The 17133-nt window shown below is 37.8% G+C and overlaps 2 protein-coding genes across 3 annotated transcripts; both read right to left on the reverse strand.

The window, feature by feature from the left end:
- Positions 1 to 5119: 5119 nt before the first annotated feature.
- LOC131427777 (uncharacterized) lies at positions 5120 to 7180 on the reverse strand. 2 transcript variants are annotated; one of them, XM_058591277.1, is made up of 5 exons: positions 6864 to 7180; positions 6149 to 6283; positions 5924 to 6088; positions 5709 to 5853; positions 5120 to 5628 (listed from the first exon to the last, which is right to left on the reverse strand). In XM_058591277.1, exons 1-5 carry the CDS (start codon positions 7063 to 7065, stop codon positions 5256 to 5258), a joined length of 1020 nt encoding a protein of 339 aa, XP_058447260.1. In that variant the 5' UTR covers positions 7066 to 7180; the 3' UTR covers positions 5120 to 5255. The 2 variants fall into 2 exon arrangements, with proteins under 2 accessions (XP_058447260.1, XP_058447259.1); XM_058591276.1 differs by having other exon boundaries at positions 5691 to 5853.
- A 5108-nt stretch (positions 7181 to 12288) lies between these two features.
- On the reverse strand, positions 12289 to 16395 carry LOC131431476 (ATP-dependent DNA/RNA helicase DHX36). Its single transcript, XM_058597207.1, has 6 exons — positions 16180 to 16395; positions 14250 to 16122; positions 13334 to 14183; positions 13122 to 13271; positions 12935 to 13063; positions 12289 to 12870 (listed from the first exon to the last, which is right to left on the reverse strand). Exons 1-6 carry the CDS (start codon positions 16237 to 16239, stop codon positions 12693 to 12695), a joined length of 3240 nt encoding a protein of 1079 aa, XP_058453190.1. The 5' UTR covers positions 16240 to 16395; the 3' UTR covers positions 12289 to 12692.
- Positions 16396 to 17133: the final 738 nt, after the last annotated feature.

Here is a 17133-nt window from a genome sequence, read left to right on the forward strand (position 1 = left end):
AGCTTCAAAGAAGGACTATGTTGAGCGAGCTTTTTTTTAATGATTGCCATGTGGCATTTATATTCAATTTCTAACGTTAATTCGGCAGAATTCATTTTTTTTATGATGTTATGTGTAGCTGTATGTTTGGAAAGTAAAAATAATTGCACCAATTCTTACGATTTTTTAAGCTCGTCCGTTCCAATCGGCTATTATTGAATTTTATCTCGATCGGATTTCCGGATTTTGACTTACAGATTTATTAGTGTGTTAGGATATTCAATGCCCAAGCCTCAATAAACTTAAGCTTAAATGGAAGCTACATTTCAGGATTTGGTTGTCAAATTCGCACTAATTCATCTATAACGTAGTATCTTAATTAACTTTGTGATGATCCAGGGTAGGTTTGTATAGTAATATATTTATATTATGAAAAGTAATCATCGCAACAATACGTATAGGTGGATTGATCCCAGCTTTTATTTTAATTTTTGAGCTCTTGATAGTGTAGGTAAGGTCTTTACGACGCTCATAAGTCAGCACTTTAAGAGAAAACCGTATTTTACCGGGCATGTTAGAAAAATGCCGAAAGTTCTGTTTAGTCTTTCTCTATAGAAAAGTGATAGAGCTGCTGGAAAACCCGCCTTTCATTCGGAGCCTCGAAGATCTCTAGTGATAGATATTACGATTTGACTCAGCTCGAGGAGATAGGAAAATGGCTGTGTTTCGTCTCAATTTTCTCGGAGATGGCTGAACCGATTTCAACAAGCTTAGGTTCATTTGAAAGCTACTATTGGACTGTGCATCAAGTTCAACGATCAAGTGACTCACACTTCCAGTTCCGGTGATATGATCGTAGACCACTCGACAAACTGGCTATTTTTTCTATACACTCACTTTTTTCGGCGATGGCACAATCGATTTCAACAAACGGATTACTTGATTACGGATCAAGTTCGATGATCAAATGGCTGACGCTTACGGTTTCGGAGATATAATCGTAGAAGTGACTTAACCGACAAACCGCTGTTTTTTCTACACGCTCACTTTTCTCGGAGTTGGCTTAATAGATTTCAACAAATTAAGGCTCATTTGGAAGCTACTATTAGATTATTGATCAAGTTTGATGATCATATGACTTCCGGTGCCGGAGGTGTGATCGTATAAGTGACCCAACCGACAAATAGCACTATTTTCTATCCGTACAATTTTATCAGATTTGACCAATGGTAACTCTGGAACCGGAAGTTCAAATATATTGTTTTAAAATGTTTGAGGAATGTTGCTGAATATAGCATACTTTTCTTATCTACCCTAATCAATTTTATCTACCCTAATCAAAGTGAACATTATCAAACCACTAGGTGGATTAAGAATAGGTTTTTAATCACATTTTCAGCTACTTCAAGCAATGGTATCATCAATATCGAATTCAGTTATCTTCATTTGGTTCTTTCGAACAAATTCACTCGATGTGTCCTACAACTTTATTGATGAAATCGTCAGAACGACGGTGGAAACTACAAAACGCATTTCAAACGTAGTCCTCCCATATCGACTACCATGTGTGCAAGAAGACTTCATAGTAACAGTTCGGCTGAAAAGTTCGTATCGTTTAATAGAAACACACATTTTTTTCCAAAATTCGTTTTTATTATTTAACATAATTGCCATCAGAGGCGATACAGCGATTATAGCGATCTTCCAACTTTTCGATACCATTTTTGTAGTACGATTTGTCCTTTGCCTCAAAATAGGCCTCAGTTTCAGCGATTAACTCTTCATTGCTTCTAAATTTTTTACCAGCGAGCATTCTCTTGAGGTCTGAGAACAGGAAAAAGTCACTGGGGGCCAAATCTGGAGAATACGGTGGATGAGGGAGCAATTCGAAGCCCAATTCGTTCAATTTCAGCATGGTTTTCATCGACTTGTGACACGGTGCATTGTCTTGATGAAACAAAACTTTTTTGTTCTTCAAATGAGGCCGTTTTTTTTTAAATTTCGTCCTTCAAACGCTCCAATAACGCTATATAATAGTCACTGTTGATGGTTTTTCCCTTTTCAAGGTAGTCGATGAAAATTATACCATGCGAATCCCAAAATACAGACGCCATAACCTTACCGGCCGATTGTTGAGTCTTTCCACGCTTTGGGTTCGGTTCATCGCGTGCAGTCCACTCAGCTGACTGTCGATTGGACTCCGGAGTGAAGTGATGGAGCCATGTTTCGTCCATTGTTATATATCGACGAAAAAAATCGGTTTTATTTCGATATAACAGCTCCAAACTCAGAATCATCAATTCGTTGTTGTTTTTGATCGATTGTGAGCTCACGCGGCACCCATTTTGCACAAAGCTTTCTCATATCCAAATATTCGTGAATAATATGTCCAACACGTTCCTTTGATATCTTTAGGGTGTCAGCTATCTCGATCAACTTCACTTTACGGTCATTGAAAATCATTTTGTGGATTTTTTTCACGTTTTCATCGGTAACAGCCTCTTTTGGACGTCCACTGCGTTCATCGTCTTCGGTGCTCATATGACCAGTACGAAATTTTGCAAACCACTTACGAATTATTGCTTCGCCCGGTGGAGAGTCTGGATAACACTCATCAAGCCATTTTTTGGTATCGGCGGCACTTTTTTCATCAAAAAGTAGTGTTTCATCAACACACGAAATTCCTTTTTCCATTTTTTTTCACAATAACAAAAGTATCTTCACTCAAAATGCAATATCTCACAAGCTAATAATCAGACAGCTGTCAAATTTATTAACGTATCTTTTGAAGGTTGGTACTAACTGAAAATGGTATGGATTTAATTCTAGTGAAGGATGGTACAGTCATATTCTGTCATCAAACTCAACCCGAGTATCGAAATTTCTAGAAATATTCCAGAAATGAATAACTAATGAGATACAAAATTACCAAAGATTACTAAATTTGTTTATTCAATTTCATCTCCCATTTCGAATGCGCGCTGGTGTTGGTGGTGTTTTGCTTTTCATTCTTGTTTAGGACTTGTAAATGTGTCACCCATGTGTCAACGATTCAATGCTTAGGGCACTGGTCTTACAAGCCAATTGTCGTATGTTCAAGCTCAGACCTGAAAGGATTCTTAGTGTTAATAGGATCGTAGTGCTAGCCTTTATCCAACCATGAATTTGTTTCAATAACTGTTGTATGAATAACTATGAAACTTGTCAGATGTAAACAATACACTACTAATTAGATTTACTCGAATTTTCAAGTTTATTACTCATACGGTTCTGCAACTGTTTTCGGTGTGTCATTTTTTTTATCGAAGATACCCAGATTGATTTATTATACTCGAATACACACAGATCAAATAAGCCAACGAGTTGAGTTCCGGACTGCTAGGTAGTCTCCAATCTTTCGGCCTAAACTTCACGCTTACCATCAGCTATTCTTTTAAGTTCGATTTGACGTGTGACATAGCTCTCCATCTTGCTTTAGAATAATGTATTGATCCTCCGCGATGTCGGTGTTCAACAAATGAAAGCACCTGATTCTTCAAAATACCGATTTGGAACTTAAACTTGATTTTATCCGGTTCACTCTCAGGCTTTTGATATTTTTTTCTATTTTCAATAAAGAAAACGACCCTTTCGAACGAATTATTTGTAGTTCCCCATCAAGTGACATTTCACTCTAGCTCCTTCAACGTATTTTGGGCAAGCGACGAACTCGTAAGCAATTCCTTGCCGTCCTTTTCCACGAATTTGCAATAAACCAACTGTTTTGATGGATCACTTGAAAGAAAACATAAACAAAGACATTGTCAACATGACATTATATCTCAGTTAATTTTTCATTAGGGCGTATAAGCAAGTGACAGTTTCTATTTAATCACTCTCTCTTTAGATTATTGTGATGTGATTAAAATAATTTTCTTTGATATCACTATTCTGTTTGAAGGTCGAAAGTTTCGGGTATCATTTCATGCAAAGAGTTGAGTGATAAACGTGGCAATCGCTTGGTAATTAATAGAAGAGAAAGTAAACAAAGAGAAACTGTCACTTGCTTATACGCCCTTTTTAAAAATTAACCGAGATATATAAAATAAACTCAATACTAGCACAGAGAACAGACATCCAAGTAGAGATTTCAGTTGGTGTAGGAAATTTAACGGTTGTTTAAAAAGGCAATCACCGAGTAGCAATTCTCCTGTAGAGGCGCTTCGAGCAGCCTAGTAAAGTCTTATGGGCTCTTGCGTTCGAGCTTTCATACAATGATAATTCATGCGTGCAATGGTGATTTTGAACGGATTTTTACTTGTATGCGTTACACAGTTTTTTTTTGAAAAAGTTTGTACTAGTTTGGGTTTCTATTCTCTGTGATACTAGTTTTAATATTGTCGCTGCAGCACTAATCTGCAATTCGCTGGACAGTCCAGCGCAGCGACGTTACCGAGCGACGTCAGTTGAACTGTCATTTCCTATACATCAACTGATAGAATCATGTTACTTTGTTGTCTTGTTTATGAACCACGTGCTTCAATATAATTGAATACATTGTCTTGCCTTCACTATCGAAGCACATAACGATGGAATATTACTTTCTGAATGCGCTTAAAGTTGATAATGTATGTTTGGGAACCAATGGGTTTGACACTGAACGTTACAAGGGAGTGAATTTTCGTACAATTATGAATGATTAATATATCGCATGACAGTCTACATACCATTGGTGCAAAGTGAACTTCACTGGAGCAGCATAATCAGGCGAGAGAGACGTCGCTTCCGATTTTTATCTACATGCACAATACCATCGCATTTGTTCCTGCCGCACACTTCCATATCTGTGAAATTCAATGTAAGGCTAAGGAATCGGCCAACATTTCGGATTAAATGTTTTGCATTGTTGCCAACTTTACGGATGGGGTGACTTTTTATAAGGCGAGTGTTGAAAACCTATGTTATTTAAAACTGTTCAAATACATAGGTGTTTTAGTTGCAAAAATTCTTTCTATGCTCTACCCGGGATCGCATTTCAGAAATAACGAAAGTAGTAGTTACAATTCTATGATAGAATTTGTATCATATTTTCACATTAATGATTATGAGAAAGCCACTAGGTGGATTGAAACAGGTCTTATACTGTGCAGTGAAAACGGACAGATCATTTTGCTAGTTAGTGGAATAAATAATATAATGATTTATTCATAAATATCTTCTTCTGACAGCAAATCCTTAGTTATCGACTAGGAAATCGTTTTTGGTTATTACATGTTGTAGCTCCGATATTCAACCGATTAGTATTGCAACCTGGCAAATAAACCGAGAATTGCTGCTCCCAAACCAGACATATGAGTTGAGCATAGTCGTATCAGCTGATTTGTTTCTGATTCGTCAAAGTCTTTGTAATACTTAAAACAACCGTTCGTATTTTGCCATCCAACAATCTCGTTTATCCATGCTTGATGCTTGAACTCTTTGTATCCCGCAAAAGCACAAAGAAAAACCTGTTCCATGAACAGATCTCGAAACATTTCCGGAAAACGAAGACTTGCGATTAGCTGAGCCTCCTGTAAGATTTGAGCACAAAGCCTATCCTCAGCGGCACGGACGAAGCTCTCCTCTACGTTGACAAAACGTTGTCGCCTCAAAATTGTGTAGAAGAGAAGCCTTTAAGAAAAAAAAAACTAGGAAATTATTTTGGACAAGTGACAGGTACAAACCCGTAGTACTTGTGAGTTAAACGATACCCGTAGGATTTCACTTTCACGGACATTGCAGCAATGCATGAACGGCTTAAACGAAGGGATCCAGGGTGGTTTGCATGATTCCACGATATGGTCGAGTTGAGCTTGTTTTCAGACTCATTCACCAAAAGCTCAGACAGGCATTGATCTGTCGATACAAACATTCAATTTAACCAAGTCCATCAAATAAACATAAATGAATGTGGAATTACACACACCTGATTGTACTTCATTCGGGGATCCGATTTCCAGTACTTGAAGATAATCCCGTAGTGTATGTCGTTCATTCGATCGCCGACGACGTTCGTGGTAGCATTTGAGCGATCGGTCGTCCGGATCGAAAGTGGTTTTCCAAAAGTTAGAATTTATTAACACTTTGCTGACTGAAAAAACGTACAGTTTCGTTAATTTTGATACCAATAATCCGTAAAAAAACATATTACCAATTGCATTTGCTCCACTTGGGAAGAAAAATATGCTTTCGATTCGACTCTCTACGTAGTCACACTTCTTCTGTAGCGCTGAGATGTAGGGACGGTTCGTTAAGGCGGAATCAGCCAAAATGGATTTTAATTGACCTGCTCGAACAAAAATTCAAATTTTAATAAAACTTTTTCGTTTAGTCCGGATTAGAATACGAAATAGAATATTTGAGCACTGAGGTAAAATAATGTATAATAGGAATAAGGAAAATCGACATTCTAACTCAGGCCCGGGAATCGAGTATCTTGTATCATTCGAGTATGAGTGTAACATTTGTAAATTTGGATTCAAATAAAAGATACTTCTACGCTATGCAATCAATTTTGTTGCGATCTGAGTTCCACTTCAGGAGTTACGGTATAATATATGCAAAGGGTATGACAATCTTGGGTGAGTCTCGACGTAAACTTCTAAAGTAAAATCTTGAAAACGAATCGCGATTGCTATTGAATACTCAACGCCTTAATGGACATATTCGTTTCGATTTCCGGATTCGAAAACCCTAGAAGTAACTACCGGAAGATCATCAATTTCATCAATTTTCCTAAATTCATGTTTAATTGGAACAAGCTTTTTCACAAACTAAACCGGGTGAATGTTAAATCGCAATCTTTCTTCCATCGTAGCACATAAAAGGTAAACATCACAGACAAGCTCTAGAATTTTGATTATTACCGTTGGCAATTGCCACCCCGAGCAATAAATCAGTTGTCAAATCTTCATAATTGGCAATGCACACATCCAAAAGTTTGTCCAGACGCAACAGTAATACATCCGGTCCGATTCGGTGTTTCAATGAGTGATCTGGAACGATGATGCCTGCTCCTAAACATATAAACACTGTGGATATCAGGAAAACTCTAAACAGAAGTAGCATCACACCGTTCTAGAAAACACAAGTCAGTAACTTTCGTATAACAAAAGAAGCGACCACATTTGCCGCCTTCTACAACAGAATTGAAAGTCGAATCCCTGACAACGGACTAGGAATTACTACCCGCAAGCTTTCTTCCGTCGAAAAAGAAATGCTTATTATCAAGATGAAACAGCGTGACAGTGACGGTTGGTACACCGATGTCCATTTCTGCGTTCACCGGAACAAACGCATGCGTTCTATGGTACTTGGAATGCTGCGACTGAATCAGAGCCCCGCATGAGAGAAATAAAAATTTATTTCTCCTCTGGATTAGACTAATCCGCGGCTAATAGAAAACCAATTTAGGATTTCACTTGTTTCTCTCCATCGTCTTGTTTGGATGCCGTCAGCGAACCACTCCTCGCTGCGTATATAGGATGGAATGAGAAAAGGAAGACAAGTGTGTCTTCATTGGGGTTTGGGTAGGATTTTCCAAGCAACGCACCGAAATCGGCTTCACTACAACTCGATAGCATAGTTTCTCTTCCGTGCAAAGAAACCGCAATCCTCATTTGTTGCCACTGTTAAGTAAAATTTTTCCAAAATTGATTTGTTTCTGCTGAGATTTTGGAGACGCATGGTAGTGTGAAAGAGTACAATTGTCTACTCTGTTCAGGATGTGTTTTTGAAGCAGCCTGGAAACAATGTTAACAAAAAAATCATCTTTGATAATCCTTTTTCAGTTATGGAATTTTCAATAGCACCTTTGTCTAGTAACAACAATGCTCCTGGTTTGGACAGAATTAAGTTCAACTTGGTGAAAAATCTGTCCGACCTCTCAAAAACACACTTGTGGAAAGTGCTGAACAGATTTCTCCAACAAAATATTGTTTCACCTGACTGTAACGAATCAGAAGAATTTTCTTACCACTAGGTAAAGCAGGAAAACCTTAATAAATAAAAGATAAAGAACCAATCGAATAGGCCAGCCATTCCGGCGCAGATAACGTTTTGAGCGTAGGATATATCAGCAAAAGGTGCAATAAAAGTTGGTTTCATTCCTTCTCATTTCATCCTACGCGATTTGTAGAATTTGTTATTAGATATGTAAGCTTGTATAAAAACCCAAGAAATTTGAATAAAGCCAAGCATTCCTTGGAAGAGTGTTCTCATAGTCACTACTTCGAAAATCCCTTCTTGCATTCAGACGGCAGTTCTTTAGTTTTGAAGATTTCTAACGTTCAATGTAATAATCAATTGATTTGCGCACGGAGTTCAGAAATTATTCATCCTCGTTGATCCTCTCGCTCAGATAGTTCTAGAACGAGTTTTACCAAGCTTCTGTTCCATACTCACTCCTTAGTGGAGTTTGTACGAAGGTAGCGCGTTTAACCGTTCAAAGATGTTTCTACCGTGACTTGACATAATTCCAATTTGCTTCAAAGTTAAAATTGTTCCATCTTAACTCAGTAGGGTCGTTTCCTTCGCATGACCGAGTTCAAGATTGGGTACAAAATTTACACCTGAATGGAGGCAAGTGAAAATTATTGTTATTCAAAAGCCAGGGAAAACAAATATCAATTATAATTCATATAGTCCTATTGCAATGTTGGTCTGCATCTGGAAATTATTATAGGACGTCTCGACACATGGGATGAACAGTTTGATATCAGATACTTAGTTTGACATACACTTAGAATTAGTTACATGGATCACCCGCAAGACTCATATTGGAGTACGATCTTTTATAATTTTATACGTGAACTACATTGACAGTTGTCTTATAACCCCATGCACACTTAGACATGCTTAGATGGTGTCCTTACAGTCACAGGCAGATCCAAAGCTGTCAATTTGCAAAACTTTGTCACGTATCTTGGATAATTTGTTCGTCTGGGGGATCGTTTGTAAAAGGTGATTTTTAAGAGGTATAAGATTTAATTTTCAAAAAAAAACTTAAAGATGAGAAAAATTTATGAATTTGTTTTTTGGGGGATTGTCGTTTGTAAAAATTGTTTTTTTTTAAAGGTATCGGATTTCATTTTCTAAAGAAAAAATATTTGAGAAAATTTTTGAAATCTCGGCGAACGAGCGCGACTTGGTTAAAGCCGGGTATAAATAAACGACATAAAAAAATTATGAAATCTTCATTGGAATCGATAGAATGATCAATACAATTTAATGTTTGAAGATGATTTGAGGGCCAATTTTGGCACGTTAAATTACACGATCTAGGCGGCCAATTGACAGGCCCAAAACGTTAGATAAACTGTTCACCAAAGGCGGCTCTCAATCTGGTCATTGTTTCTCGTGCCGTGTGGAATGTGACACCGTCTTGTTGAAAACACATGTCAGGCATGTCCGCAATTGTTAAATTTTGGGCAAAAAAAATCGTCCATAATCGACGGTAGCGCTCACCATTCACAGTAACGTTCCGCCCATCGTCGCCTTAGAAGAAATACTGCCCGATACTGAAACCGGCCCATAATCCACACCAGTGACTTTTTTGGGATGAATTGGTGGCTCTTCTATTGCTTCTGGCTATACTTCACTCTAGATGATTAATTCCATTCAACCAGAAATGAGCTTCGTCGCTGAACACAATGTTTCGATAAAAAGTGGATCTCTTAATCTCTTAACCGAACATTAATTTTGAAAGATAAATTCAGTAATTTGCAAGCGTTGTTCGTTTGTAAGTCGATCTATGATTGAATAATAGACCAAACTGAACAAGTTTGATAATGACACAAGAGTCTTGTGACAAGACACGATTCACGCGTGATCTGTCAAAAATAGTGTTGTCAAAAAGACACTAGCAAAAAAATCACCTTTTACTTAAGTAACCAAGGTAGGTAGAAGAATCTAAAATTGTACGAGATATAAGCGTAATCTTAAACTCCAAGCTCACACTTGTGGAACAGTACAATACAATAATTAATAAAGCAACTAGCATTATGGACTTTATTAAACGCTCTAGTCATAATTTTCCCGACCCATATACAATCAAATTACTATTACATATGTCAAACTTATTCAATGAATGCGTTTAATCAGCTTCATTATTATCTCGATTAAATTTTTATATACCGAGCCGTCAATTACGCTCGTTTTCACAAAACACGATTCTCGTTAAATATATTTTCATTGAAAAATAGTATTATCATTATTTTATTCACTGATAGCCAACATTGAGTTCTATAATTCCGTGGGAAAATTAATGAACACGATTGAAAAAAATATTGTTACTTGAATTTAAACCAAGAACGAGAACACTTCGAATTGGTGTTACTAATAAACATAATCGGTCAGAAACAACATGTTATTTAGCCTTTTCTTAGTACTAGTAAATTGAAAACAATAGCCAGTATTTTGTCTACGTTGTTTAAATGAAATGTTCAAGTTGGTGTTTTACCCGTTCATCTTCATGCCTGACGAAACAATCAAAGATGTAGGAAGAACTTCGAGAAGAACTTACTTTGTTTGACAATGTAAAGACTGTCCCAGAAAGTATGGACGCAACCAAAAACCGCTGCCATTTCGCAATGGTTCAGAATTTTATGGCTGCGTCCTGTTGTTTACACTCTTCTCTAACCACTTGTGCAGTTGTTTATTCGTTTTCATTAGTTTGTGTACAAATGGTGCACAGAACGCGGACTGTCACTGAAAAAGATAGCAAAAATGGAAGGAGTAAGTGAAAAAGCCGGGCGAAATGCAATCAGGAACCTTTGAGGGTAAACCGAAAACGGGTCGAAAAAAGGTCCTGCTAACCCTCAGTTGGATAAACGTATACTGAAGGCGTTCGAGCAAAAGGAGGTTTCAGTTCGGGATGTGGCCAAAACAGTGGGCATTTCGAAGTCAAATATTCTTCGTGCTAAAGAACGTTTGAATCTTCGAACCTATAAGAAGCAGAAACAACCAAAACGTAGTCCGAAATAAGAAGCATCGATCATGCCGAAGGTTCGAAAGCTGTACAATACGATTCTTGCTGGAAATTTGAGCTGCATAATCATAGACGACGAAACCTACATAAAACTCGATTACAAATCCTCGCCGGGACCACAATATTATACGATGCGAGAAGGGCAAGTGTTAAACCAGTCCGAGACATCGATTGAAGTCGAAAAATTTGGTAAGAAAGCGATTTGTAGCTGCGGTAAGATTTCGAAACCATTCATCACCTTCACTGCTTCAATGAACAGCGAAATATACATCAAGGAATGTTTATAAAAACTACTTCTACCCATGATTCGAAGCCACAAGTTCCTGTTGTCTTCTGGCCAGATCTTGCTTCTTGTCACTACTCGAAATCAACGGTAGAATGGTATACTACCAAAAATGTCACTTTCGTCCCAAAAGACATGAATCCACCAAATTGCCCACAACTTCGACCAATTGAGGAATTTTGGGCATTAACGAAACCATTCAACAGTTCGAAAAAGATTGGAAAAAGTGTCAAAACTTGTCGCCAAGAAGTCTGTACGGAATTTAATGAGGAACGTTCGCAAGAAGGTGCACCAGCTAGTTTACAATGCCTAAGTAGCAAATGTTGAGAATAATATTCTGTTGTTGTAGTCTAATATTATCAGTATATCGAATAAAATTTTAATATCTAACACTTGAGAATTATTTACAGCGAAATCAAAGTGCGTCCATACTTTCTGGGACAGTCTTAATGGCATTTCTTCGTAAAGTTATTCAAATGAACAATTTTACTGGAAAGACTTTAGTTTCTCTAAGCTGTATTGTTCGCAAATCTCCACTTCCGCAATGCTAGACATTTACCTTTTGTTTCAGGAGAAGCTAAGTTGATAAAACATTATTCTGGCTTGATTGACTAATTTGGGGTTTTTTTTTAATTAAAGAAAATGAGACTATGTAGAGTTTACACAAAACCTCCCCTCCCCCCTCGTAGACAAAAGCAAACGGCTCTGTGATAATCAAAAGAGAAAATAAAGAGAAGCTCTTATTTGCAGCTAGGTCCTTTTGTCGTGAGACTATCCACATCTCCGGAATCAAAAGTGACAGCAACTTTATCTTCGAGCGTTTCCTGCATCTGTCATAATTTTACTTTTTCCAGTCAATATAAACATCCAGCACAATATAAAAGAAAAACCAAAAACGAAAGAAGTAAGCATTAAAAGGAAAAAAATATTTATATTTATCGATGCTTTAATTTTGTTTTAAATAGATTCATATTCGTAGAAACTAACACAGAAAATATAAAACAGTCAGTCCTCTTTGTTTATTCAATACATTTATTCAACACTGAACTTAATAAAGAATACACTACAACATCGATTTTATTTCCTTTCATTCCATGTTTGCCGTACCGTTTCGGATTTGCTACAATCCACCCCACTGGCAGTTTCTATATGTTGTCATCGTAGCAAAAGCCAGTTGTTTCAATTTGCTCCAATTCATTTCACAGATTTTTCCTCGTTTTCTCTCGCCCACATAAACACTTGCGCACACACAATCGTCACTGGAATAAATATAAATTACATTTCATTTGCTGAATCTTCTGCGACATAATCCCTGTCTTCGGAGTGGGCTCAGAGTGGCTTCGCAAAAATTTCATGCACACTCATCTAAGTGAAGTAAATAATTTCAATACGAATACGAATTCCCGCTACATCCCGTAACTGGAATTAATGTCTACTACTTGTCGAAGCTTCATCGAAGCGAAGCAAATTATCGTTGTCGTAGTAATTAAAATAATCTTCTTCCTCGAGGGGAATTTCTTCTGGATTTCTACCCGCTGGCATCTCATCATCACCAAAATCGTCCTCGTATTTCCCGTCAATTGTAATCAGTTGAATGATAGCTCTACGAATGAAGTAACTACTTTGGTTTGAAATTTAAAAGTGTTGACATTTTTTTCTGAGCTTGCCTTAGAAGTGTTCCTTCCTCGGAGGACCAATCGACCGGTGACGGTTGACAAATTTTCTTCTGAAGAAATACATTGAATCCTCCTCTGAGATCCTGAATCAACCGGTAGGTTTCTTTGTTACATCTTAGTCTGAAGAGAATAAAAATAGCTGTTTAAAAAACAACAATAATAACGAAGAAATGTCTACCCATAGTGGCCGGCTATTGAAATGTATTCAAAATCCCCTTCCGTCTCTACATGGTTGTCTCCAAAGAAGAACAAAGGAAACGGATTTACCACTGTAGTATCGAACATATTCAAACTTGAGATTTTCTGCTTTTCGTAGTAAACCACAAAGCTAGTTGTAAGTAATAAACATCAATGTTTTGTTTACAGAAGCAAAAATTTTAAACAACTCACTTTGACTCAAAATCGGCTAAAGTGGAATTTACCGAACACGGGTGAATCACAGCACGCCCCTGACCTTCGATAGCTAGGATTGCCCTACCGTCGGGGCTGTTTCGTTTGCGAATCACCTTTCGTACGAACGCCACGTTCGGATACAAACCCGCACCTACTATTGCCGTCAATAACTTGTCATTTCCAGAATTTAAGTTATTGCATCGTGCGTCGATGACTGAATTTTGCAAAAATTTTGCCATATGCAGATAGTCGCAGAACTGCTGCTTCATATTGCACAACTGCTTCAGTGTGGCTACATTGAGAAAGTTTTCGTAAGCGAAACTATTTGCATTGCTGCCCGTCCGTGCATTCCACTGGTGTATCACATTGGCCAGCATTAGATGGTCGCTGTGATGTCCTCCGGCAAACCGTCGTCGCACGGCGTCAACTTGCTTCTCTTTCCCGAATGGTTTGTAGAATGCATCCTTGAACGAAAGACTTGCGGCAATCGACGTGATCGGATCGGTACAGCTGAAAATGCTAGACAACAGAACCATTTTCCCCGTGCGTGGATCCATTGGCAGACGGGCCAAATGGTAGCCAAGTGGAGTTAGCACTTGATCGTCATCCAATGCATTTAGTCGGTTCAACAGTTTCAATGATTCATCAATTACTTCATTGCTAGGACGATCCAGCAGCTTATCCATGAAACGATGCACTTCTCCCAGACCCAGTATTTTTATATGTAGGATTACTTCGTCTAGCGCAACGCGTAAAATCTCTGGTGGTGTATTTTGAAGTAGTACATTTCGACGAGCTCGCGAGTACATGTGATAGCAGACACCTGGCCGAACACGTCCCGCGCGACCTAGAAACATTATATTGCATTACATTACAAACGACATCGACAAGAAAACAATAAAGAAAAAAAAACCTTTTCGTTGAATCTCATTCGATAGTGAAATCCACTCATCACGCAACGATGCTATTCCATCTTCGTACATGTTGATTTTATGCCTTCCAGTATTGATAACGTACACCACATCATCGATTGTGATTGAAGTTTCGGCTATATTTGTGGCAAGAATGATTTTTCGGGTACCTGGAGCAGGCCTAGAGAATACTGCTTTTTGATCCAGTTGTGGTACTTTAGAATGCAACGGATAGATAAGTGTAGGATATTTTCGAAGCTGCTGATGAGCCACTAGCAGCTTGTTAACTTCGGTTATCTGTGCCAAGCTAGGGAAAAATACGAGAATAGCTCCTTCCGGTTTCGTTGCTGTGATGTAAAGAATCAATTCAGCGATTAGATTATCTTGATTAGTTTCACTTTCTGGATTGTTTATGGTCTGTATTACTCGAGGCGGGTAGCGATCTCTGATGGAGTCTAGATACGGTTCCATCATATCCATAAATGTACCGTTAAAACGGTTTCTTTTGAAAATTCCGCTCTTTGGAGTGTTAAAATTGTAATAATTTAGCTCTGCGATAATATCCTCCAGGTAGATCTCTTGCACTGGAAATATAAGTCCGGGAATTTCAACAATAGGGCAATTATTAAAATACCGCGAAAAGGTATCTGCAGTCAAAGTGGCACTCATCAATATTACTTTGAGATCCTTCCTATAAGGTAACACCAGTTTAACAATTCCTAGCAGTAAATCTGTAACAACATCTCGTTCGTGAATTTCGTCAAGAATTAGATGCGAGATTCCTTTCAACATTGGATCACTTTGCAGAATAGTTAGAATTATTCCTGTCGTGCAAAAAGTTATACTGGCTCCATCGGATCGAGGCTTCACGGCGTCCAGTCGAATTTGATATCCTACCGATTGACCGAGCCGTTCGCCTCTCTCCGTTGCCACTCTCTCGGATAAAGTTATTGCAGAGATCCGTCTCGGTTGGGTGCAAATAATCCGACAATCAGCTCCTTTCTTATTGGTTATCGCGTCATCTACAATGAACTGTGGAATTTGTGTTGTCTTTCCACTTCCCGTTTCTCCTTTGATCAAAATCACCTGATGCTTGCTGATCGTATCCAGGATTTCGAATCGAGATCCGAATGCCGGGAGTTTTTCACGAGATGCTTTAATTTCAGCATTGCCAACATTTCGTCTAAATTTATCGTACAGTTGTTCATTCAATAATTGTTTTCGTTCAGTCTGAATGGTATCGTTTGGTGAATTCTCCTGTAATGATTCCCCTTCTAAAATTTGTTCAATGTTTGAGTTTATCACTCTTAGGTATTCGTTTTTAAATGGAGAATTTATATCGCTATCTTTGAAATACTTAAAAAAATCAAAATTTTCTGAGCCATCAACTAGCTTCAGTTGCGTTCGAATCTCTTGAATCTGCCAATTCGGTATTGTTATATCCACTGTTCGTCGTTTCTCTTTTTCTTTTTTCTTCATAGTCTTACGATCGCGATAGTACAGGCCAAGTTCTCTTCCAGTTAACCCTGGTGGAGGTCCTTCTCCTCCAGTAACTACTTCCCCATCTCTGCTGTCATTAAATTGCTTGAATCTCCTGGAATCCCTTCCATCCCCATCGTTTTCGTATGCCATTCTTTCACGAATTTTTTGACGCCTGAGTCTTTTACCGGCACGGTACGGACCTGGATGGTCAGCAGTTTCCGATTCCATGCTGACATTCTGAGGACGACGTTGATTGGCGTAATACAAGCCAATCTCTCTGCCCTTCAAATGACCAGGATGTCTACCCCTTTTTGAAAATCCACTACCTTGTCGGTCGTTCATATCACTCTTATCTTGTTCTTCTTCCGTGGACTTGATTTGATTGCAGTCGGTCTTAAATAAATAATTATCTGCATTGTACTTATAGAGTAAGTGTTTAATATTATTTACCTGTCGTTCAAGACGGAATTTTCGAAGTTTTTCCTCAAGTGATTCTTCACCATCGAACATTCCACAAAAATTGTAAACTAATGTTGCACTCGATTCAACAACAATATTTTGAAGCACTAAAATTCTTTTACAATTTCCAAATGTGAAAAACCGATTGACAAACTGCACCAAAAAACAGCCAAAACAAAATCCATTAAAAATTGTTGTTTACACTCTTTTGACAGCCGAAGTATATAATATATTTTATATAAAGTGATTCTAAATTTCAACATGATGTACAAGAGAAGGTGTTAAATTCTACCAGTGTGCCCACACTCACTGGGTATGCGGAAGTGACCAATGAGTGAGTTGACAGTTGGAAAGAGAAGCAGAGAGGAGATAGCTGACATAATTAATAGCAGATCAGCAGTTGTGCAACTTAATCTAAAACTTTTAATCTCATGTATCACAGAAGTTTAACACAGTTTTTTGTTAATCTATCACAGATAATATCGGTTTATTGCGATACGTACGGAATAAGAAACGGTAATTAGTACAGTGAGTATATGAGATAAACACCTATAAACACATTCGAATTGATTTAAATATGTTACATTTAGCCGGAATTTACACTATATATTAATCAGAGCGGAATTGAAAATTGGATTTGCTATATTTCATTTGGTTAGTAAAACTTGAATTGAGCTATAACTAAACCTAAACTTAAAATTAAATTCAACGTAGACGGAAAATTGTTCGCGTCGTTGCGAGTGGAAACTAGGACTAGCACGAGGTACGAAAAAGGAAACCAAATGTTGTAAGATGTTTGAAATATAATTAATAATTTTACTAATAAATAAATACAGTTTGAAGCTGCTACAAAATAAAGCTGCTATAAAAAAGATTTTTTTTATTAGAGATCTCAACAGAAGGCGTACCTAATGTAGGCTTTCTGACAGCTCACTTACCACCACA

The sequence above is a fragment of the Malaya genurostris genome, chromosome 2 (genome assembly GCF_030247185.1).
Source record: "Malaya genurostris strain Urasoe2022 chromosome 2, Malgen_1.1, whole genome shotgun sequence".
NCBI classification, from domain to species: Eukaryota; Metazoa; Arthropoda; class Insecta; order Diptera; family Culicidae; genus Malaya; species Malaya genurostris.

Excerpts from the sequence above, each read along its gene's own strand:
- LOC131427777 (XM_058591276.1), bottom strand. The coding sequence starts at position 7,065 with ATGCTACTTCTGTTTAGAGTTTTCCTGATATCCACAGTGTTTATATGT. Across the intron at positions 6,284-6,863 it reads CGGGGTGGCAATTGCCAACG|GTCAATTAAAATCCATTTTG; the intron begins GTAATAATCAAA and ends TTGTTCGAGCAG. Across the intron at positions 6,089-6,148 it reads AAGTGGAGCAAATGCAATTG|TCAGCAAAGTGTTAATAAAT; the intron begins GTAATATGTTTT and ends ACGTTTTTTCAG.
- LOC131431476 (XM_058597207.1), bottom strand. The coding sequence starts at position 16,239 with ATGTTCGATGGTGAAGAATCACTTGAGGAAAAACTTCGAAAATTCCGT. Across the intron at positions 13,272-13,333 it reads TTAGCCGATTTTGAGTCAAA|CTTTGTGGTTTACTACGAAA; the intron begins GTGAGTTGTTTA and ends ACTTACAACTAG. Across the intron at positions 13,064-13,121 it reads TCAATAGCCGGCCACTATGG|ACTAAGATGTAACAAAGAAA; the intron begins GTAGACATTTCT and ends TATTCTCTTCAG.